The sequence below is a fragment of the Dipodascopsis tothii genome, assembly GCF_038497935.1.
Source record: "Dipodascopsis tothii strain CBS 759.85 unplaced genomic scaffold V1510scaffold_17, whole genome shotgun sequence".
NCBI classification, from domain to species: Eukaryota; Fungi; Ascomycota; class Lipomycetes; order Lipomycetales; family Lipomycetaceae; genus Neoaidaea; species Neoaidaea tothii.
This window is the reverse complement of record NW_027118001.1, coordinates 50,565-70,405: the sequence shown is the minus strand read 5'-3', so window position 1 is coordinate 70,405 and position 19,841 is coordinate 50,565. Positions and strand designations below refer to the sequence as shown.

Here is a 19,841-nt window from a genome sequence, read left to right as displayed (position 1 = left end):
CGCAGCGCTGTCGCCGAGCAGCATGCCGGCCATCATCATCAGGTCCTTGTTCTGGTACGCGCGCTGGGCGTGCGCGTGCAGCACGATCTCGCGCAGCTGGTCGACCGCCTCGCCGTCGAGCTTCATGCTCCGAAGCAGCATCAGCTTGGTCACCAGGCACTCATGCAGGTGGTCCGTGACCGACAGGCTCGTGCGGACCTCGTCAACGAGCTGGTGCACCATCGCCCGCCGGTCAAGCGTGTGGCCCTCGGACGTGCCCGCCGAGGACTCGGCCGGGACTGACCCGAGCTTGCGCTCGAGCCGCTCGAGCGTGGACTCGGTGGCCGAGTCGGACGTGCCGGCAAAGGTATCGGGTATGAGCGGCACAAAGTCGGCCTCGCCGTCAAAGTCCTTGTAGGAGAGCATGGGCAGAGCAGGCCCGGCCAGGCCGGCGGTCGGGCCGGCGGGAGGGAGAGGAGAAGGCGCGGAGGAGCGGGCGGCCCGGGGGGCGGCCGGGCTGGCCGCGCCGTCGAAGCGGTCGATAAAGACCTCGAGTCGGCGGGCCATCAGAATCTGCTCGGACCGCAGCGGCACCGGGCACACGATCGGCTGCGGCGGCCGCTCGGCCTCGGCGGCGGCCGCGGCCAGGGCTGTCCGGGGCGGCAGCGCGACGCCGTCGAGCCAGGTCCAGATCCGGTCAACGACCGAGTCCAGCGACAGCTCGTAGGCCTCGGCTTTCTCGTAGGTGCCGGCGCCGCGGGTGGCCGCCGCGCGGCAAAACGACTCGCACTCGTCGTGCAGGGCCAGCTCGGCCGAGAGCTCGGCCGAGTCGACGAGCCGGTCGACGTCGAGCTGCATGTCGAGACACTCGAGCTCGGCGTCAACGTGGGCCGGCACGAGCGGCGACCCAAAGCGGTAGTCGGACATCACCGTGAACGGGTCCTGGGCCATGCCGAACCGCAGGGCCAGCTCGAGCGGGGCCACATAGCCGCCGTCGGCGGACGCCGCCGGGCGGTACCGGTCGTAGAACACGGCCGGGTCGGGGCTGAGGCCCGAGCGCTCGGCGCCGGAGCAGCGAATCGGGCTGGCGGACATGTCCGAGAAGTATGCGCTGTCGTCGTCGCGGTCGGGCTGCGGCGCTGGCCGCGGCGTCCGGGGAACAGCCAGCTCGGGGTCGGTGGCACAGTCGGCGCGCCAGGCGCCCGGCAGGTGGCCGGCCGGGCGGCCGCGCGCACGCGCCGCGCGGTCGCTCGAGCCCAGCTCGCGCAGGATCTCGGACGCCCGGTGCGAGAGCTCGGCCAGGCTCATGTTCTTGCCGATGGCGGCTGGCGTCAGCACGGCGCGCTTAAGTGCTTACCGGCGAGCTTGTCGCCGACCTGCGGGAGGTTGCCGCTGAGCGTGGCCAGCGGAATGCGCTCGTCCGAGGCCTGAGCGGGCTGGTCGGGGTACATGCTGGCGTCCATGGCTCACCCGCTACGAGAAAACAGGCGAGATGGGTGCGGCCGGGTGTGCCTGGGCTATAAATGGCGCGGCAAGCGAGCGCGAGCCGCGGGGTGTGAAAGCTGGGATCAGAACCGGCGTGGTTGGGACGCGGCCTGACCGAGCCGGCGGGGCGGCCGCGTGTGATCTCAATTTCGCGGGCCGACGCGCTTTGGGAGCAATAGATAAATATACGTCGGTTGTCATGACAACACACCGTCACAGACCAGCCAAAGCTTAATGGGCCGTGACAGGCGCGTGTGACCGCGTGTGACCCGACATGCATGGACGCGCAGCGACGTGCATGGACCTGCAGGTCCGTGCATGGACCTGCAGGCGCCTCAGCCGCACGGGCCCTCGCTCTCGTCCGCGGTGTCGTAGTGCGACTCGGACACGACGCTGTCGTCACCGGTGACAGTGTGACTGGCTGAGCCGGAGCCGGACGAGCCGGTGGATGGCCGGGTAGGCGAGCGCGCTAGGCCGGCCGGGACAGGCGAGCGCGCTAGGCCGGCCGAGACAGGCGAGGTTTCGGCCGGGAGCTGGGCCGGCTCTGGCGAGAGCGAGACGCTGGAGACAAGCACGCCGGAGGACGAGCTGGCTGCCGAGAGCGTGGCGTCGGCCGCGTCGTCGCCGCTGTCGCCGGCGGCGCCGTCCGAGTTGGGCGCGTGGAGGTCGGCCTCGTCATCGCCCTCGGCGGCGGCCTCGTCCTCGTCCTCGTCCTCGTCCTCGTCCTCGTCCTCGTCCTCGTCCTCGTCCATGCCTTTCTCGTCGATGGCGCTCGCACCCCCCTCGTCTCCCCGCCACCGCACTGCACGCGTGACCACCTGTCCGCACCGCAGGCACGACCAGCCCTCACCCTCCTGGTCGTCGATCTGCGTCGTCAGACACACGTAGCAGTACGCGTGGCCGCACTCGCCCGCGTACGGGTTCGTTACGTCGTTCGCGCCAGCCCCGGACGGCGCCAGCACGGTCGTCGTCGCCTGAGTGTCCAGGTGGTAGCAGATCGCACACACGCGCTCCGGCAGAAACGCCAGCGGGCCTGCCGCCGGCGGCTTCTTTTCCTGCAGCCGGGCGGCCACAGCGCCGGCCGACCCCAGCAGCCGGCCCAGCCGACGCCGTAGCCGCGGCAGGTGCAGCAGCGGCAGCATAAACAGCACGAACCCGGTGAACTCGTCCCAGATCAGCTGCCGGTTCTGGTATTCAAAGCTGACCTCGCGCGACAGCATGCGCGTCGCCGACACCAGCCGCACGCGCAGCAGCCGGAACGCAAGGCTCGGGTACCGGCCGGCGTACACGAACGACACAAAGTTGAGCAGGCTGGCGGCCGCATAGACGGCCTCGGCCCGGTCCATGGCCGCGCGGGCGGTCGCCCGCCAGCCCTCGCCGTCGCGCACGGCGTCCGCCGCACGCGCCCACGCGTACTCGCCCAGCACGGCTACCGCGCCGAGCCCGAGCTTCTGCGCCGTGCTCGGCGTGGCGGCAGCCTCGCGGCGTGCGTTGCTAGCACGGGCGTCCACGATCCGCAGGTTCTCGAGCATGCCGCCGTACGACGCCGCATGATCCCACACGGTGATCTTCCAGAGCACAGCCCGCAGCAGCACGCCAAGCTCGGCTTCGTGGGCGTCTCGGATCCCGGTCTGCGTCAGCGCGCCCGCGACAGACGTACCTTGAAGTACTTGAAGCAATCCCAGAGTCGGCCTTTGAGGAGCTCGGCGAGCTCGCCGTCGAGCTCGGCAGCGTCGAGCTGGCCGTTGCGGAGCGGCGGGCTCGGCTTGGCCCACGACGCCAGCCGCGCCAGCCGCCCGCGCGCGTCGTCGTCGTGTCGGTCCATGCGGGCAGGCGGTCGAAGCGGGGTGCTTTGAGCGCCGCACGAGCACGTGACGCCGCCGCCCCTATCCCGCCGGCGGGTGCGGCTGTATGCCGCGAGCCGCACAACCGCGGAGACTGCTGCCCTCGACGAGGTCCAGCCGGAGGCTTAAGACACACGCGTGAGCCTCCGGCGGCAACTCCGCCGAGGTGGTGTCTTTGGACAGGCGAAAACTGCTCTCGCAGAGCACACCGAGGCCTGTGCGGCTACATGCCGCACGGTATGCGGCTCATGCCCAGCGGCAGCTCTCCCGGGCGGATCCAACGCCGGGGGGGCAGACCCGCCGGTGGCGCGGGCCGTCGGCGACCGAGCTTCGCGGAGAATCTGCTGCGACGTGGCGCACTACGGGCAGGCGAATTCCGCTCGCTGAAGCACACTGGGGCCACCGTGTCTGTGCGGCTATATGCTATATGCTATACAGTGCGGCTCACTACCTAAGACAGCGAGTGCGGCAGGACAGCCGCCGGACGCTCGTAGATACATGCGGCCAGTCTTCGCGGCGATTTCGTCGGGGTAGCTTCCCGTCGGGCGGCTCTCCGTCGGGCAGGACAGACTGACGCCCGCATCCGCACCCTCGTCCGCGCGGCTATATGCCGCACGGCATGCGGCTCGCTGCCGGACGCGCCCGGACAGACCCGCGCCTGGGGACGCGGCAACCCCTAATTGAGCCCTAATTCGCTCGGTCACGTGCCGCATGCACCCAAATCCAATTCGCGCCCGCGTCTTCCGTAATGGTCTCCCTGGCGTTCACGGCGGCCGCGGCCGTGCGCCGAGCCGCGCCAGCTGCGGCCGGCGACCTCGTGGCCCGGTCCTACTCGTCTCTGCCTGCGCTGCACGACTCGATCGAAACGTATCTCCGCTACGCCGACATGAAACAGCTCTCGCGCAAGTCCACCGTCTTCAACGGCACGCTCTACGAGTACACAGTCATGGCCGCGCTGCGCAAGCTCTCGCGCGGGTTCGCGCTGACCCGGACCGGCGGCGCAAACGACCGTGGCATCGACGTGCGCGGCACGTGGACCGTGCCGGCGGCTGCGCGCCCACAGAAGTCCACGGCCGCCACCCGCCGCTCAGCGGACGCGTCCCCGCCGCCAGCGGAGCTGCGGACGCTGCGTCTCGTGGTCTCGTGCAAGGCCGAGAAGGCCAAGCCCGCGGTCCGGCACTTCCGCGAGCTGGCCGGCACGCTCCCAGCCGAAGATCGCCATACGTTGGCCATCCTGGCCGCGCAGCAGCCGGCCACGGTCCAGGGCCAGCGCCAGCTCCTCGCCTGGGACCGCCCCATGGCCTTTCTCTGCGTCGACTCGTACGCCGACCTCGGCCGCGTCCGCCAGTTCTACTGGAACCAGGCCGCGCAGGAGTTTCTCCAGGGCGTCCGCGTCGTCGAAGTCGTCAGCGCGTCCGGTCCCTCTCTCCGGCTCGTCGCCGCGTAGCGTCGAACGTAATGCATTACTACATGGTCATAAAATACAAAGTCTCTATAACGATAAGCCTCCCCTCCCCAGCGCTCCTTTCGTACGTGTGGGCTACGGCCGTTTGTCGAACTTGCGGTCCAGATACTCCTTCAGGTTGGACCCCACGGTGGTGCGGTCTTTGCCCGACTCGAGGTAGACCACAAACAGCCATGCAGAGAAGATGTTGAGCAGATGATGGAGCCAGTAGGCGTTGAGCACGCCGTGCAGGCATGCGTAGATGATGATGTAGAGCAGCAGAACCTTGGTCACGATCTGCGACCGGCTCGTGACGCGCGGGATCATCTTGCCAGAGATCATGCGCTCGACGAGCAGGATGATGGGCATGATCGAGAGCAGATTGTGGTGCGACGAGAACGGCGTGTTCCAGCGCACCGACAGGTTGTGGATCCACACGACGAGCAGCGGGATGTTGACCGGCAGGACCCAGATCATGAGCATGAGCACGGAGAAGGCGAAGTTGGTGAAGTTGGCCGAGAGCGCCGGGGGCTGGCCGGGCCGGGCGCGCAGCGAGCGGATGCACGTGTTGGTGTGCACGAGGAAGCCGACGACGTAGGCAAAGTGGTACGGCACGAAGAGCGAGACCGAGAGCAGCAGAAAGAGCGAGGTGAAGAGCCGGCGGGAGCCGGCCGGGGCTGCGGCCGCGGGCTCTGTGCGGGCGGGCTCCGGCGGCGCCGCACGGCGCGGGCGCCAGCTGGGCCACCGCACCGACACCTGGCTGACGCGGTCCACGGTCCACGCGACCGCCGTCAGCAGCGCCACCGTCGCGTAGTACACGCCCACGCACAGCGCCGAGGCCACGGCAAAGAACAGCGGCGCCAGCAGGCACAGGTACCACTCGGTCAGGCCCAGGAACATCTCGTTGTTGGTGATCTGCCGGTACAGCGGCAGCTTCTGCTTGAGCGTCTCGGCGACGACCTGGTCGTCCGGCTCGATGAACGGCAGGTTCGACATCGGCGTCACCTGCGACAGCACGATCACCAGCACGCACGACACGGCCATCAGGATGGGCAGCGCCTTGGTCATGAACACCTCGAGGCCGGACCCGAAGCTCATGAAGACGCCGTCGGTGTCGTACGTGTTGAACTGGATGAGCATGACTATGGCGGCGACCGCCAGCGGCAGCGCCGCGATCGCGCTGCGGTACCGCAGCACCACGTTGCCGAGGCTGCCGAAGTAGTCCACCGAGAGGTAGACGTCCTGGGACGTGCCGCACGACGGGTCCATCCAGATCTGGAACTTGAGCGTGTTCTGCGTCTTGCCGTTCAGGTGGATGATCGGCACGTACGGCGCCGAGCCGTGGAAGCTGACGCCGACCTTTTCGGCGTTGGGGAAGTACTTGGACTCGTGCGGCTCGGTGATGAACTGGCGGACCAGCGGCTGGAACAGCTTGGTCTGCGACCCGCACACCTGCGACGGCAGCTCGAGCGTGTACGAGACCATGCTGCTCGACAGAGCCTTGGTCGAGATCTCGACAAAGCCCGGCCGCTGCGCCGGCAGTCGCACGTGGCCGCCGCCGGCCAGCAGTGATGGCACCGACATGTCGATCTCGTACTTGTACGACGTCTGGTTGACGATCTCGGCCGTCAGAAAGCCCAGCGACGGCGTCGTGAACGAGTCCACGATGGCCACGTAGCTGTACCGGGCCAGGTCGTCCAGCCGGTACTGCAGGTACGAGAACGTGTCGCCGCCGTGCGGGTACTTTGCGCCAGCCGTCGAAGCCGGCAGCGGGATCGTGTCGGCGGCCGCGTTCGTGCACGCGAAGCTCAGAGCCTTGGCGTCGTCCTTGGACAGGTCGATGATGCTGTTGAACTCGCCGGGCGAGAACGCGGCCTTGTCGCGGGCGCCCTCGCAGAGCAGGACGTCGACCCGCTGGTCCTTGCCGTCGAGCTCGAGCTTCTGGCCGGTGAGGATACTGAACAGGTCGTCCGCCGCGGCGGCGTCCTTCGGAATCGGGAAAAGGTGCACCCGCGGCTGCTTGGTCTTGCCGAACGACCGCAGCACCAGCCGCCGGTTGTCGTTCGACAGATAGAGCCCGGGCGAGTCCTGCACCTTCAGCAGCGTGTCTTTGACCGCCGACAGCTGCAGCGCCTGCTGGCTGTGGCCCTCGAGCCCGGTCAGGAACGTGTCGCGGAAGACGCCCATGCGCGTGGCCAGGTTCTTGGTCTTGGTGGGCTCGCGCGCGTCGACCACGTTGAGCAGCGCGCGCGCAATCGCCTTGCGCAGCTGGTCGCACCACACGATCGACAGGTGGTCTGCCGACGTCCACACGTTAGGCATCGTCGATGTGAACACGGTGAAGCCATTGCTCGACGGGACCAGCGACGAGATCGTCGTGTAGTCTGACGGCACGATCAGGTCGAGCTTGCCGCCGGCGATCGAGATCAGCGACACCGACGCCAGCGGGTTGCGGCCCACAAGCTTCTCCGAGTACGACTCGCGCCAGTACTTGTTGATCTTCTTGTAGATGTGAACGATGTCCCAGTCGAACGTCGCCGGCGGGACAATGTGCGGTGCGGACAGCGTCAGGATCGTGTTGACCGAGTCTGCACGGTAGTTGGGCAGCGTCAGGATCGTGCGCGCGACGATGCCGCCCATCGAATGGCCGACCAGAATCACCGACCGCGGCGGCACGTAGCTGTCCGGCGCGCCGGGCGGCGGCGTCTCGTACAGCGATAAGATGAACGAGATTGCGTCGTTGAGGTACTCGGCCTGGTCGAGCATTGTGCGCCCATGGAACGCCGTAAAGTCTTCCTTGAAGTCCGCCGTGAAGAAATCTAGATTCTTGGCGCCCTTATCCTCGTCCAGGCCCTTGGACCGGATCTTGTCGTAGTACTGGCGCGCGGACTCGGCTGCGATTGCGCGCGCCTGCTTGTAGCTGCCTGCGTTGCCGGGAATAAACAGCACCGGGATGCCATCGGGCTCAACCGTACGGTCGATTGTTTGCTCGCGGTAGAGGTACAGCGAGTATTTGGACGCGAACCGTGTGTACTTGCTGTCGAAGCTCTTGATGCGCGCATATGACGGGTACATGTACGACATCTGGCAGCCGCGCTGATCGGTCTGCTTGGTCAAGAACGCGCCGAGAATGCACGACACAAACACAGTCGAGAGCACGGTGACGACGATGGTTAGGAAGCTGCCATGCTGGCTCAGCAGGCGGTGCTGTGCGAGCCGGGCCGGGCCCTTGAGCGTATTTTTGCTGGTGCCGGCCATGCGGGGCGCGTGGTCAATTGCGGGCGCCGAAGCGCAGACGCATGTGTCCGCCGCGGGCGGCCGGGGCGGCGCGGGCGGCGCCGGGGGTCGCCGCGCAGGCAGCGTGCGTGTCGCGCCGGCTAACGGGCGCGCGGGGAGGCGCGGAGGGCGTCCACAGGCCAAACCCGAACGATTCGGATCGAGGCCGGGCGGGTCGGGCGCGGGCAGCCGGCGGGGCGGCCGGACAGGCGCGGCCGGGAAGCAGGGGCGCGCGGAGACGCCGGGAGCGAGCCGGGTGGTCCGGGAGCGGCAGCGCGCGGCTCGGGCCGCACGTGCTGCGCCGCGGGGGCTCTCGAGACTGGACGGGCTCTACCAAGCGCGCCAGCCGAGGATCATCTGGCGGTCAGCCGGGCTGCGCGAACGGGTGCGGATAGCGCGGGCGCGTCTGCCGCGACCTACCTGACGTCGCAAGGCGCGTGCGTCTGCGATCGGTGCCGGGAACGGGCGGTTTCTCCACTTGCCCGGTCGGTGGTCGGCGGGTTGCGTCGCCGCTTGTTGTTCGTGCAGCGCCAATCTGCACCCAACGGTACTGCAGCCGATGCGCGCGTGTGTTCTGCAGAAGCCTCAGGCGATCCTGGGCTCGGGCCAAGTGTCTTGCGGTCGAAACCTTTGGGGGCCGGCTTCGCGGTCGATATCCGCCGTGAATATAGGCGTCCGCGGCGTAGTGTTTCGTTTGGCCGCCCTTTTTTCGTTTTTTGGACCCAGAACCTTAAATGTGTGCGATCGATAGCGTACTACGACGTTTGGGTACAGTCGGTTGCCCGATTGGGACGAATGTGGCCCACAGCTGTATGGAACTGGCCTAGCGCTGCATGGGTGGCTGGTGTGAGCGCGTGGACTTAGCGGAGGTGTGGCGCGCGCGGCGGTGCCGCGCAGCGGCCGACGCCGGCCGCCACGGCCGCTGCCGCGGCGAGCCACAGCTGCCCGGGGCGAGCCACGAGTGCCACAGCGTCCGGCGTCGTGCCGCAGCGCCGTCACCGTCGCAGAGCCCGCCCGACACGGCGCGCGGGGCCGCGCTGGCGACAGCACCGGACCACGCGTGTGCGGGCCCGGTCATGCCCTTGCGCGGCGGCGCTCCACGTGGATCGCGCGCCGAGCGCAGAGAGGACGGGGGGTACGCGGCCTATGGCTCGGTGGCTGGAGACGACGCGGCCTGCAGGTGCGGCGCGGGGCGCGTGGCGGTGCGTGGCGCCGAATGGCCGCGCGCACTACGCGCCAGGCTGGGGTTGCGAAGTGGCCGGGTCACGTGTAGCGCACGTGATGGGTCGCGCTCTGCGCAAGAGTCGATTGCCTAGGATACAAATGCAAGTGCGCTGCCTACGACAGCCGCGCTATCGACCGCTGCAGACCGCGCACGAGCGGGTCGCGCATGCGCATCAGGTGCGCCGACCCCAGCCGCTGGACCGGCGGCTCGGGGATTCCGTACAGCGCGCAAAAGACCTGGAGTCAGCTCGGCGGCCGCGCCCACATACCGACAGCAGGATCTCACGGTAGACCACGTCGGTCGCGCGCAGGATGTCGTCCAGCCGGGCCTGGCCGATGTGGGCCGTCATGGCCGGCACGTCCGGTGGGTCGAGGCGGACGTTGGCGGGCGACATGGCAAGGCTGACAGTTCGCGCACGTACCGGTAATCGGGGAAGCGATAGCGACCTGCTGGCGGCGCGGACCATATTTATATGGGCACTCATCCCCAGACGCCCGCTGGCACCTCCGCCAGCGCGATTAACGACATACCACGGCGAACTTTGAGTACGGCACGGCTATTTTTGAATTTTACCCGTCTGCACGCCCATGCGGCTAACAGACCAAACACCATACCGAAATTCAGAAGAGCCTGCCAGGCCGCGCTGGGTCAAGATGCGGCTAAAATTAAACATAGACCGCATGCGCTAAGCCCAACATTGCAAGCCCTAAAAATAAGGTACCAAACCTTAAAGCACTTCTCGCACCGTGGGCGCTCGCGCGGGTCCGCGCTAGCCTGCACGCAGCGGGCGCCAATCGAATGCGTGCGCATATGCAGACGCCTGCATAAGGTTCTGTGCTACAGAGCTTTACAGGGGGGCGTGTTCGACTCTGGGCTAGGTCGCGCTCTCTAGTTCACGTACGGCGGCCCTATCGTACTCCTAAACTCGTACTCCGACCCGAGCTCAACAGCCCGCCGCGGCGACTGTGCGCGCCCGCGCGCCCGAGTAAGCGCCGCGCGCACACGCACAGGACGTGCGCACACGCACACACCACCTGCTGTATGCCAGCCCCGCGGACGGTCGTTGCCCGCATCTGTGCCGACGTCTGCCGGACCCCTATGAGGTCATGATATCGTGAGACCTGCCGACGCACTAAAGTGAGACAGCAAACACTATCTTATCCTTCTTTAGTGTAGCCGACAGTGAGTTAACTCCCGATATGGCTAGTGCCCTTGTGACTGCGTGCGAAGGTTCAGAACGTTGAGCAGTAGCCCAAAAATAGATCTGACTGCAGAACCGGTGGCAGGGCGAGCTCGATCGCTCCTGGCGGCAGGCGACTAGCCGCCGGTAGTCGCGGCCGCGTCCAACGGTGCCGACCGTCGCCGCTCCGGGGGGGGGGAGTGTCAATCGAGTGCGTGGACGGCGCCGGTCGTCGCGCCGCGATACGGGTGCAATGTGGGCGGCCGATACGGGCGACCGTCGTCGGACGAGATGCCCCCCAAAACAATGCTTAGCTCGCGCAATCGGGCTGCATGGCGCTCGCCCTATATATCTTGCTGATAAACGGGGGCAAACAGGTATGATGTCAAACTCTTTTGCGCGTTTGACCAGCCGTCACGATATCAACAAAGGCCTGGGTCGCATGCGCTAACGCTTTCGCGCTGGCGGCCGCCATCGTGGGCGACCGGCCCATTGGCGCACACTGGTGGCCTGCCGGAAGACGTCACTGGCGGCGCCGGTGGTCCCGGTCACGGCCGCGGATGCCGTGCTCGCGCGATGTTCCTCCGACCATCGACATGGGTTCTCTAATCAGGCGGCGCGGCGGCGGGCCGGCATCCGTCCGAGCCCGTCCCCTTGCCGTCTGGACAAATTAACACTCAGGTACGGTCACACTACTGCGCACTGGCGGCTGCCAGTAGCCCCACCGCATGTGCGGCGGCCGGCGACGACTACCGCCGACCAGTCTTGTGGCAGGCGGCGCCCGCACGCGGCCGGTCGGCACATGTCGCTGGGCAGGCACCGCGACCGTTCGCCGCGCCGAACGTGGCCCACCCCCCTCGCCGTTAGCTTGGCACTCCCCTTTCGGCGTCGACCTGCGACCGGCACTGTAGTCGCTGCCGGCGTCGGCCGCTTAACGAGCCTATTTTTAGCTGCCTGCTACCGGCGTCTTGACGCCCGTCACGCCGGACAGCGCGATCGCTTACAGCTGCTTAGAGAAGGCTACTTGCAGAGATTTGACGGCTGCCAGCTGTGCGGACGTCCTCACGCGCGTAACCGCGGCGGATAGTTCGCGCCGCCGCATCTATTCGGAGGCGTTCGTCTGACTAACAATGACGACGCGCTAGCCGCGTGCGGCTCGTGGCCACTAGATCGGCGCGCATGCGGACACAAACTACTAGATCGGCACTAGAAAGCCGTCGGGCGCTTGTTCGAGCGAGTCTAGCCGGCGGCCGAGCGCCGACTACCGCATGTTGCTGCCGGTGGGCGGGTGCCGTGCCGTGGCTGGCTGGGCCCTGGAGTGTCGTGCTGGCACGCTGTCGTGCCGACACTACCGCGGGTGCTATTTTTATCAGCGTTGAGCGTAGCGGCGGGTCGCCCGTTGGCGACCCGCAGCGGTCATCGATTGCTCGCGCGGGCAACGTCGCCAGCCCGTCGCCGGCTTGGCAGCGACCTACGTGAGCCGAGCCTTGGGAGGAAGTTAGGTCAGAACGCTGGACTCTTGGCCGCCGGGAGCTGCCCGGCACCCCTAATTGGCGTCCAGATGGCGGCACGAGCGGCCGGCGCTGCGCGGGCGAGCGGACGGAGGTTCTTGGCGCTGCGACTGGAGCCATCGCGGCGGGGTCTACACAGGGGCACGGCGTCGCAGCCGATGTAGCCTAACTGGGCATGTATTTCTGACGTCAACTATTTCGTACAGACCGCCTCGTGAGTTTTGTCGGACGTCCGCACGCCCACGGCCATGGGGCGCGCACAGACGGATGCGCGGGCGGCGGCACAGGCCGATGTGCGCCTAGTAGATCTTCTTCTTCTCGTCGATCGAGAGCTTGCCGGCGCCGGTGTTGACGACCAGCAGCAGGCCGCCGACAATGGACAGCGTCTGGAAGTGCTCGTACTTGAGAAAGTCGCGGTTCGGGTGGCCAGTGGAGTAGGTCCAGTAGTGGTTGATGAGGACGTTGAAGATGCTGAGGATGACGACAAGCAGCATGGCGCTGAGCTTAGCCTTGAAGCCGACAGCGACCATGATGCAGGCCACAAAGCCCACGATCGAGATGAACACACGCGCAATGCTCCACTCGCCGCTGAAGATAAAGCCAACGAAGAGAAAGATCAGCAGCACGCGGCCGGCGAGCTGGAAGTACTCGCGCTTGTCCTTCTCGTCGATGTTGGGCAGGCCGGCGAAGGTCATGCGAGTACGCACAAAAGAGTCGCTGAGCACCATCAGCAGGCCGCCGATGACCGAAAGGTTGCGCAAAAAGAAGTTGAGCTCAAAGAGCAGGCCGTAGCCAATTGCCTGGGTGACGACGACGCCAAGCAGCGAGCACACAGCCCAGAGCGAGTGCTTGCGCACAATGACCAGGGCCGAGCCGACGAGCATGGCCGTGACGTTGATAAACAGGAACGGCACGACGATGAACTTGGGGTTGTTGCGGTAGTTGACCAAATAAAAGACCTGGTCGGACCACTGCGACACGATCCGGATGGCGTCCTCAATGAACGTGACCACGATCAGAAACCGGCCGATCGCGGGCAGGTATGGCTTGATCGGACCGGCCATGGTGTCTAGGATGTCCTCGATCCGGTTGGTCTGCTTGCGGATCGCGTCCAGCGGCGACGGGTCAGACGTGGCCGCGTTGGATGGCCGTGACGAGACCGACATCGGCATCGAATGAAACTGCCGCGACGCGGTGCCGCGGATAGACATGCTGACAAAGGGAAGACTCAATATCACCCGATCGTCAATCAGGCGCGCGAAGAACTGCGCTGGTTCTGATTTTGCGCTCGCTTCGCGCTGTTGACCGTGCGACTGACGGTGGACGCCCCTGTGCGGGCGCGAGATGAAGGCCGAGCTGGGTGCCTACGCTCTGCGCGTGGGTCGGCCGGGAGGATTTGAAGGGGGCTGGATTGATATCTGACTGACCGCCGCGGGCTCGCTGCAGTCGATCCGGTCGAGTGTTTGTTGAAAGAACAGAAGTTGACGGAGCCGGTTGAACGTGGCCAGACGGCTATAACGAGCGGGTCACCGTGGGGTCACTGATGGGTCACAGATTTGGGACTCGGCATGCTGCAGCGCTCGCAGTTAACCGTAGGGCGGTCGTGGCCACTCGTTTTCGGTTACGACCGTCCGTGGCACACTAAAAGCGAGCGTTATGCCCGTGTGACGCTGCAGTTACGCGCTGAGGACCCGGGTCCGGACTGGGTCCGGATTGGCGTCCCCCCAATGTGGTCACTGCGGCCGCGACTGCGGCCGGGTTACTGAGCAGGGCAGCGGGAGCGCAGCCCCTGAATAACCGTGCCAGCTATATGGCTGCACTAGCCCTAGCTGCACGGTAAACCCTAACAATGTGTTGGTGTTCCACTTGTGACTGCTTTTTCCCACCGCCAAACGCTACGCCGTGGCGGCGGGCACAGACCTCTGTATATACACGATCTCAAAATTTGTTGCACCTTTCTTTTTCAACTTACTACGGAATACCAAACGATTCACTCGCTTGGGAGACGGATTTATTTATACAAATAAATACATAAAACAATCAAAATGTCGAAGATCACCGTCGCTGGCGTCCGTGGCAACGTTCGTTCCCTCCTGGACTACTCGGAGAACACCAAGAAGCGTAACTTCTTGGAGACTGTCGAGCTCCAGGTCGGACTCAAGAACTACGACACCCAGAGGTATGTGCTGCAGACGGGGAGCAGGAGCGCGATGAGTGGGCGAACAGACCGGTCAGCAGTACTGTCAGTTGCCGGCTGCGTCGCCTGCTAGGGTCCCAATTCTCTACTGTCGCCAAATCGCAGGCCGTGCTAACAATCTTCAGAGACAAGCGTTTCTCGGGTACCGTCAAGCTTCCCCAGGTCCCCCGTCCCAACATGACCATCTGTGTCTTCGGTGACGCCCACGACGTCGACCGTGCCAAGCAGATTGGCGTCGACGCCATGTCGGTTGAGGACCTGAAGAAGCTCAACAAGAACAAGAAGCTGATCAAGAAGCTCGCCAAGAAGTACAATGCTTTCATTGCTTCTGAGGTTCTTATCAAGCAGGTTCCCCGTCTTCTCGGACCCCAGCTGTCGAAGGCCGGCAAGTTCCCGACCCCCGTGTCGCACTCGGACGACCTCTACGGCAAGATGAACGAGGTCAAGTCGACCGTCAAGTTCCAGCTGAAGAAGGTTCTCTGCCTGGCTGTTGCCGTCGGCAACGTCGACATGGAGGAGGACCAGCTGGTCACCCAGATCATGATCGCCTCGAACTTCCTGGTCTCGCTCCTGAAGAAGAACTGGCAGAACGTTGGCTCGCTGGTCATCAAGTCGACCATGGGCCCCTCGTTCAGAATCTACTAGATGCGCCTACTTTTCGTGTAAAATAGACAAATACTAGTGCTCTGCAAAAGTTTTTCGATTAGACGTGTTCACCCGTAGCGGACGACCCCGGCTTACGTAGGATCTGAGTCAGCTCCCAACCCTGCCCCCGATAGGCCGCCCAACGCAGCTAGCAGCCGGGCCGACCGCAGCAACCGTGTTCAGAGTACTCACGTCGCGGCCGTTCGACTACAGCATCCCGCGCACGCCTTTGGGAAGCTCCAGACACGTCCGTGCGTCGCTCGTTGTTTGCGACCATCGTTTGGTTGGATTGGTATCGAATTGCTCCCTAGTTGTCAAGACGACGGCAGATCTCCCCACGCCCATCTCGATTGCTTCCGCTGGCTGGCAGCGAGACAGAGACCCCACCCACGACCCCACCGGCAGCGCGAGCTTGCGGACGACTACAGCGGGTGCCGATTGACTGCGTTCGCGCGACCCATCTAGACCCGTTCGAGATTATCACCGCCGACGACCAAGCCACCGACCATGGCCCAGCTGTCGAGCAACAAGTTTGAGGAGTGGGAGATCACCAAGTACTGGGAAATCTTCTCCGGGCTGAACCCGCAGAATGGGCTGCTGTCGGGTGACCGGGCGGCGCCAGTGCTGAAAAACTCGAAGCTGAACGACACGCAGCTCGAGAAGATCTGGGACCTGGCAGGTATGCACACGCGGAAAGACCGGGACAGACGGGGCGGTACGCTGACGGCCAGACGTCGACAATGACGGCAACCTCGACTTTGAGGAGTTTTGCATTGCCATGCGCATCATCTTTGACCTCATCAACCAGGTACGTGGTGTTGCGGGCGCGCTGACGAAAGAACCTCCGCGACGTGCCCAAGACGTTGCCGGACTGGCTAATCCCGGCGTCCAAAAGCCACCTGATTCAGGCCAACCAGGCGCTCAAGACGGGTACGAGCGGACTCGGACAGGTGGACGACGACGACGATGACGACGACGTGCCGAACGGCCTATCGTCGGACTTCGACTGGTACATGTCGCCGTCGGACAAGGCTACGTACGACTCGGTGTTTACGGCGAACTGCGACCGGTCGGGCCAGGTGTCATGTAAGTACGCGCGTGGCGGCGCTGACGGCAGTCGACTCGATGGCAGAGCTCTACGGCACACTGAACGTGCCCGAGACGGACCTGCGCTCGGCATGGTATGTGCACGTCGCGAACGTGCTAACCCCAGGAACCTCGTCAATCCGCGTTCGGACCGCGCGATCGGCAAGGATCAGGCGCTCGCGTTCTTGCACATCCTCAACAACCGCGACAAGGGCGTGCGGGTGCCGCGCAACATCCCCGCGTCGCTGCGGGCCACGTTCGAGCGCTCGGAGATCGACTACGACCTGACGACGGCGCAGCCGGCGCGGGCGCGGTTCGCAGACCCGCCGACGACCAAAAAGTCGGCGTTCGCGGACTCGTACCTGACGCGGCTAGGCATCTCGTCGAGCAAGACGAGCTACTCGCCCGCCGGCACGGACTTCTCGGCCACCAAGGACACGGACTGGGAGGAGGTGCGGCTCAAGCGCCAGCTGGCCGACGTCGAGGAGCAGCTCGAGCGGGCCGAGGCGGCCGCCCGGCGGCGCCGCGACAAGACCGGCCGCGACTCCAAGTCGTCGCTCGTGCGCCATGAGTACGAGCTCATGTACGAGTACAAGCTGCGCGAGGTGCAGAAGACGCGCAACGGCGAGACCGGCGGCCGCCGCAAGGTCAACGTCGAGAGCATCCGCGGCGACCTGGACGTGCTCAAGCAGCAGATCGACGCGTTCGAGGGCTTCGCCAACCAGAAGCAGGCCGAGCTCAACCGGCTGTACCAGGAGATCGAGCGCGAGAAGAGCAGCTAGGCGCCCGGGGATATGTCATGATATATTCACAGAGATCTCGGGGCGGCAGAGGCTGCCGCGGTACAGGAGGATAGAGATATATCGGGTAGTCAAGTAAAGCATTTCAAAAAGCTCCGTGCGGATGCATGCGCCGTAGACAAAAAGACAAAGAATACAGCCACTAGTCGAGTGGCGCGGGCGGGGGGGCGGTGGAGGCGTCCCCGGGGGCGGTGGAGGCGGTGGTGGCCGTGGCGGCGCTGCCTGCGGCGGTGGTGGCCGTGTCCGTGGCCGTGCCTGTGGCCGTGTCCGCGGCCGCGCCCGTCTCGCCCGCCGGCCCGGCCCCGTCCGTGTGCGTCGAGATGCTCTTCCGGCAGATCGGGCACGAGTCCGAGATCTCGAGCCAGTGCTTGATACACGCCGCGTGGAAAAAGTGGTCGCACGGCAGCCGGTTGACCTCGTCGCCGACCTCGTACGCGTCCTTGCAGATCGCGCAGTCCGGCCAGCCCTCGATCATCTCCGGCGTGATCTTGACCACGGGCAGGGCCGAGATGTCATCGGCCGCCGCCGGCGACAGCACGCGCTCCGACTGCGTCTGCTCCATGAGCCGCGTGATGATCTGGTCCAGGTCCGACTGCGACCATGCGTAGTCCTGCGGGTTGCCCTGCACGTTGAAGATCCGGCCAAAGATCTGCGAGACGGCCTCGGAGTTGGGCCCGAACGTCGTCTCGCCGTGGGCGCCGGCGCCGCCGAGGCCGACGCCGCCGCCGGCGCCGGCCGTGTACGGGCCGCCGTCGGCGCCGAGGCCGGCAAACGTCTGCTGCAGGAACCGCGAGAGCTGCTCCATCGGGTGCGGCGGCCGGCTGCGCCGCGACTCGCCGTCCTCCCCGACGGGCGCGAACGAGACCTCGGCGTGGCCGCGGCCGGGGACGCCGGCGGTCGAAAAGTCGAACTCGAAGTTGCCGAACCGGCCGAGGCCGGAACCGAGCGACGGCAGCGTGGGCCCGGAGCCGCGGGACGTGTCGCTTGACGGCGGCTGCGGCCGCCGCATGCCCGGATAGTCGTCGATGTCGGCGTCGGCGGGCTCGTCGCCGTCGGCCGGGAGCCGGATCGGCCGGTTGTTGCCCATGACCGACTGGATGATCTGCATGACGCCCATGACATTGTGCATGTGCCTGTCGTCAGCATGCCCAGGCCAGCCGTACTCTTCCTCGTCCTCGTCGTCCTCGCCGCCACTCTCGGAGTAGAACGCCTGGCCGTCGTCGTCCTCGATCTGGGGTCAGCGCGTCCGTGACAGCCCGTACCATCTCGCAAAAGTCGCCGCCGCACCGCTGGCACACCAGCGGCATCGCCGGCGGGTTGGCCACGTAGAACTGGTTCTGGCACCCGTGGCACAGCACGAGCACGTCGTCGCTGTCGCTGTCGCCGCGCTCACTCGCGCCCGTGTGCCCGCTGACGTCCGACACCCGTCCGGCGACCGCCTCGTATCCCGGCGGCGCAGTTTCGTCTGCGCCGGCCGCGTGTCCGCTGGCCGAGTCCCGGTCCATCGCTTGCTGCTCTCGTGCCGTACACGGCCCCTGGCTGCGCTCGTCGCTGGCCTGATCGTCTGCCGGTCCTGGTCCCGGCTGGCTGCTGGTCTGGTGCGCTGGCTGTCGCGTGGTGGCTTCGCGCTGCTGTCGCGCTGTCGATCGTGTGGTGGTTTACTTTGAAGTGGTGAGCCGGTCCACAGAACAACGCTGGCTCGGGCTTTTTGCCAAACCACGCCGCGCCGGGGCCGGGAGGGCGACGGAAGGCGACGCGGGACGGGCGGCGGCGGGCGGACGCGCGGCGGCGGGCGGATCGCTACGGGCGGCGGCGTACGTGCGGCAATGGCGGCTATATGCTGCGGCTACATGCGGCAGCATGATGCGGCTATATGATGCGGCTATATGATGCGGCTATATGATGCGGCTATATGATGCGGCTATATGATGCGGCTACATATTGCGACTACGCGCTGGCGGTAATTTGCCGCCAGCCAGGAGACGCGGCGCGGCGCGTCACGCCCGGCGCCGCGCCCGTCGTGGACGTGCGGAGATGTATTCAAACGGCGGCCTACGGCCGGCGCCGGTCTAGCCAGCGCTGCACGGCGTGCCACAGAGGCACGACCGTCCGGACGGCGACGGGGCCTCACCGGCGGCGCTTGAGCAGCGTGCCCAGCAGCACGCCGCCGAGCGCCACAGCGCCACCGATAATTGCCATTCCGACCAAACCCTCTGGCGGTCAGCGGCGTCACCAACCACGTACCTCGCGCGACACGGTCGTCGATCAGCTTGTTCAGGCTGCGCGCCTGCAGGTTGTTGGGCTCGCGCTCCAACAGCAGGTCGTTGTACCGGCGGGCCTCAACATAGTTGCCCAGCTTGAAGTTCCCGAGCGCCAGGTAGTAGAGACACTCGCGCCGGCGCTCCGGCGCGTCCCGGAAGATCTCTGGCGTCAGCGCAGTCACGACAGTACTTGCCTGTGAGATACCGCACGCCGAGCGTCTGCTCGGGCTGCTTGGTGCTCTTGATCAGGCCCCACGCGTAGTTGAACTTGGTCTGGATCGACACAAACTGGCCCTCGCGCTCAAATTGCCGGCGGAGGATGTCAAGCTCTGCGGGCCGGAGCGATCTGGCGTTAGCGGCGGACGGCGCTGTACGTACATCTCCGCATCGGCGGCGTCTGGGGTCAGCAAAGTCGGAGGAACACTTACATGGCAGGTTGTCTGAGGGCATCTGGAGGTTAGCAGAGTGCGGTCTGGGGCGGTCGGCGGGCTCTGGTCAACCGCTGGTCGCTGCGCCCGGCCCTTCCGGCGGCACGGCGCCGGCCACGATCCCACCGTCCGCGGCGGTGTCTCCGCGTTCCGGCGATCGTTCGGCGTTTCGCTCGGCTGTCTCGGCCCGCTCGGTCCGCCCGCGCTGCGTGCGTACCTGATCGCAATCTCACGTTCGCTCGTTCGTCTCGGTTCTTCTCTGGTCGTCGCTCGACGGCCGATCTTGCAGTGGTGGCCGAGTCACTCGTCGTCTGGGTGTTTTCTTCCAGCTTCGGCAATCTGGTGGCAGCGATCCGGCCAGCAGATCAAAGTCCCAGCCGGTGCCTCCGGGCGCGACGGCTACGGCGCTAAGCGTCGCGCTGCTGGTGCGATTGCAGCCGCAGGTGGCACGGCGGCAGCGCGGTTGGCATGGCAACGCGA

General features: G+C 66.0%; 8 protein-coding genes across 8 annotated transcripts; 3 read left to right on the top strand and 5 right to left on the bottom strand.

The window, feature by feature from the left end:
* Positions 1–1,749: 1,749 nt before the first annotated feature.
* Positions 1,750–3,289, bottom strand: V1510DRAFT_435297 (Pex12 amino terminal region-domain-containing protein; the record flags this gene model as incomplete). The annotated part of the gene is made up of 2 exons (XM_066935547.1): positions 1,750–3,095; positions 3,125–3,289. The coding sequence occupies 2 exons, from the start codon at positions 3,287–3,289 to the stop codon at positions 1,800–1,802; spliced, it is 1,461 nt and encodes a 486-aa protein (XP_066788598.1). The 3' UTR covers positions 1,750–1,799.
* A 781-nt stretch (positions 3,290–4,070) lies between these two features.
* On the top strand, positions 4,071–4,812 carry V1510DRAFT_417738 (uncharacterized protein). Its single transcript, XM_066934003.1, has one exon. It carries the CDS (start codon positions 4,195–4,197, stop codon positions 4,753–4,755), a length of 561 nt encoding a protein of 186 aa, XP_066788597.1. The 5' UTR covers positions 4,071–4,194; the 3' UTR covers positions 4,756–4,812.
* Positions 4,813–4,848: 36 nt separating this feature from the next.
* V1510DRAFT_366130 (PGAP1-like protein-domain-containing protein) lies at positions 4,849–8,010 on the bottom strand (the record flags this gene model as incomplete). Its single annotated transcript, XM_066931247.1, has 1 exon — positions 4,849–8,010. The coding sequence occupies one exon, from the start codon at positions 8,008–8,010 to the stop codon at positions 4,849–4,851; it is 3,162 nt and encodes a 1,053-aa protein (XP_066788596.1).
* A 4,233-nt stretch (positions 8,011–12,243) lies between these two features.
* Positions 12,244–13,116, bottom strand: V1510DRAFT_366118 (SURF4 family-domain-containing protein; the record flags this gene model as incomplete). Its single annotated transcript, XM_066931246.1, has 1 exon — positions 12,244–13,116. The coding sequence occupies one exon, from the start codon at positions 13,114–13,116 to the stop codon at positions 12,244–12,246; it is 873 nt and encodes a 290-aa protein (XP_066788595.1).
* Positions 13,117–13,912: 796 nt separating this feature from the next.
* Positions 13,913–14,847, top strand: V1510DRAFT_417727 (60S ribosomal protein uL1). The gene is made up of 2 exons (XM_066934002.1): positions 13,913–14,123; positions 14,267–14,847. The coding sequence occupies exons 1-2, from the start codon at positions 13,990–13,992 to the stop codon at positions 14,784–14,786; spliced, it is 654 nt and encodes a 217-aa protein (XP_066788594.1). The 5' UTR covers positions 13,913–13,989; the 3' UTR covers positions 14,787–14,847.
* Positions 14,848–14,872: 25 nt separating this feature from the next.
* V1510DRAFT_417724 (actin cytoskeleton-regulatory complex protein END3-domain-containing protein) lies at positions 14,873–16,764 on the top strand. The gene is made up of 5 exons (XM_066934001.1): positions 14,873–15,465; positions 15,518–15,594; positions 15,626–15,872; positions 15,904–15,967; positions 16,000–16,764. The coding sequence occupies exons 1-5, from the start codon at positions 15,294–15,296 to the stop codon at positions 16,652–16,654; spliced, it is 1,215 nt and encodes a 404-aa protein (XP_066788593.1). The 5' UTR covers positions 14,873–15,293; the 3' UTR covers positions 16,655–16,764.
* V1510DRAFT_417721 (uncharacterized protein) lies at positions 16,632–18,438 on the bottom strand. The gene is made up of 3 exons (XM_066934000.1): positions 17,935–18,438; positions 17,836–17,903; positions 16,632–17,805 (listed from the first exon to the last, which is right to left on the bottom strand). Exons 1-3 carry the CDS (start codon positions 18,175–18,177, stop codon positions 16,815–16,817), a joined length of 1,302 nt encoding a protein of 433 aa, XP_066788592.1. The 5' UTR covers positions 18,178–18,438; the 3' UTR covers positions 16,632–16,814.
* A 255-nt stretch (positions 18,439–18,693) lies between these two features.
* On the bottom strand, positions 18,694–19,786 carry V1510DRAFT_417718 (uncharacterized protein). Its single transcript, XM_066933999.1, has 6 exons — positions 19,579–19,786; positions 19,362–19,383; positions 19,312–19,330; positions 19,128–19,279; positions 18,917–19,096; positions 18,694–18,885 (listed from the first exon to the last, which is right to left on the bottom strand). The coding sequence occupies exons 2-6, from the start codon at positions 19,381–19,383 to the stop codon at positions 18,800–18,802; spliced, it is 459 nt and encodes a 152-aa protein (XP_066788591.1). The 5' UTR covers positions 19,579–19,786; the 3' UTR covers positions 18,694–18,799.
* Positions 19,787–19,841: the final 55 nt, after the last annotated feature.

Excerpts from the sequence above, each read along its gene's own strand:
- V1510DRAFT_417738 (XM_066934003.1), top strand. The coding sequence starts at position 4,195 with ATGAAACAGCTCTCGCGCAAGTCCACCGTCTTCAACGGCACGCTCTAC.
- V1510DRAFT_417727 (XM_066934002.1), top strand. The coding sequence starts at position 13,990 with ATGTCGAAGATCACCGTCGCTGGCGTCCGTGGCAACGTTCGTTCCCTC. Across the intron at positions 14,124-14,266 it reads AAGAACTACGACACCCAGAG|AGACAAGCGTTTCTCGGGTA; the intron begins GTATGTGCTGCA and ends AACAATCTTCAG.
- V1510DRAFT_417718 (XM_066933999.1), bottom strand. The coding sequence starts at position 19,383 with ATGCCCTCAGACAACCTGCCAT. Across the intron at positions 19,097-19,127 it reads CGGCGTGCGGTATCTCACAG|AGATCTTCCGGGACGCGCCG; the intron begins GCAAGTACTGTC and ends CGCTGACGCCAG. Across the intron at positions 18,886-18,916 it reads CGACGACCGTGTCGCGCGAG|AGGGTTTGGTCGGAATGGCA; the intron begins GTACGTGGTTGG and ends GCTGACCGCCAG.
- V1510DRAFT_417721 (XM_066934000.1), bottom strand. The coding sequence starts at position 18,177 with ATGGACCGGGACTCGGCCAGCGGACACGCGGCCGGCGCAGACGAAACT. Across the intron at positions 17,904-17,934 it reads GCGGCGACTTTTGCGAGATG|ATCGAGGACGACGACGGCCA; the intron begins GTACGGGCTGTC and ends CGCTGACCCCAG. Across the intron at positions 17,806-17,835 it reads GACGACGAGGACGAGGAAGA|GCACATGCACAATGTCATGG; the intron begins GTACGGCTGGCC and ends TGCTGACGACAG.
- V1510DRAFT_417724 (XM_066934001.1), top strand. The coding sequence starts at position 15,294 with ATGGCCCAGCTGTCGAGCAACAAGTTTGAGGAGTGGGAGATCACCAAG. Across the intron at positions 15,466-15,517 it reads GAAGATCTGGGACCTGGCAG|ACGTCGACAATGACGGCAAC; the intron begins GTATGCACACGC and ends GCTGACGGCCAG. Across the intron at positions 15,595-15,625 it reads TCTTTGACCTCATCAACCAG|AACCTCCGCGACGTGCCCAA; the intron begins GTACGTGGTGTT and ends CGCTGACGAAAG.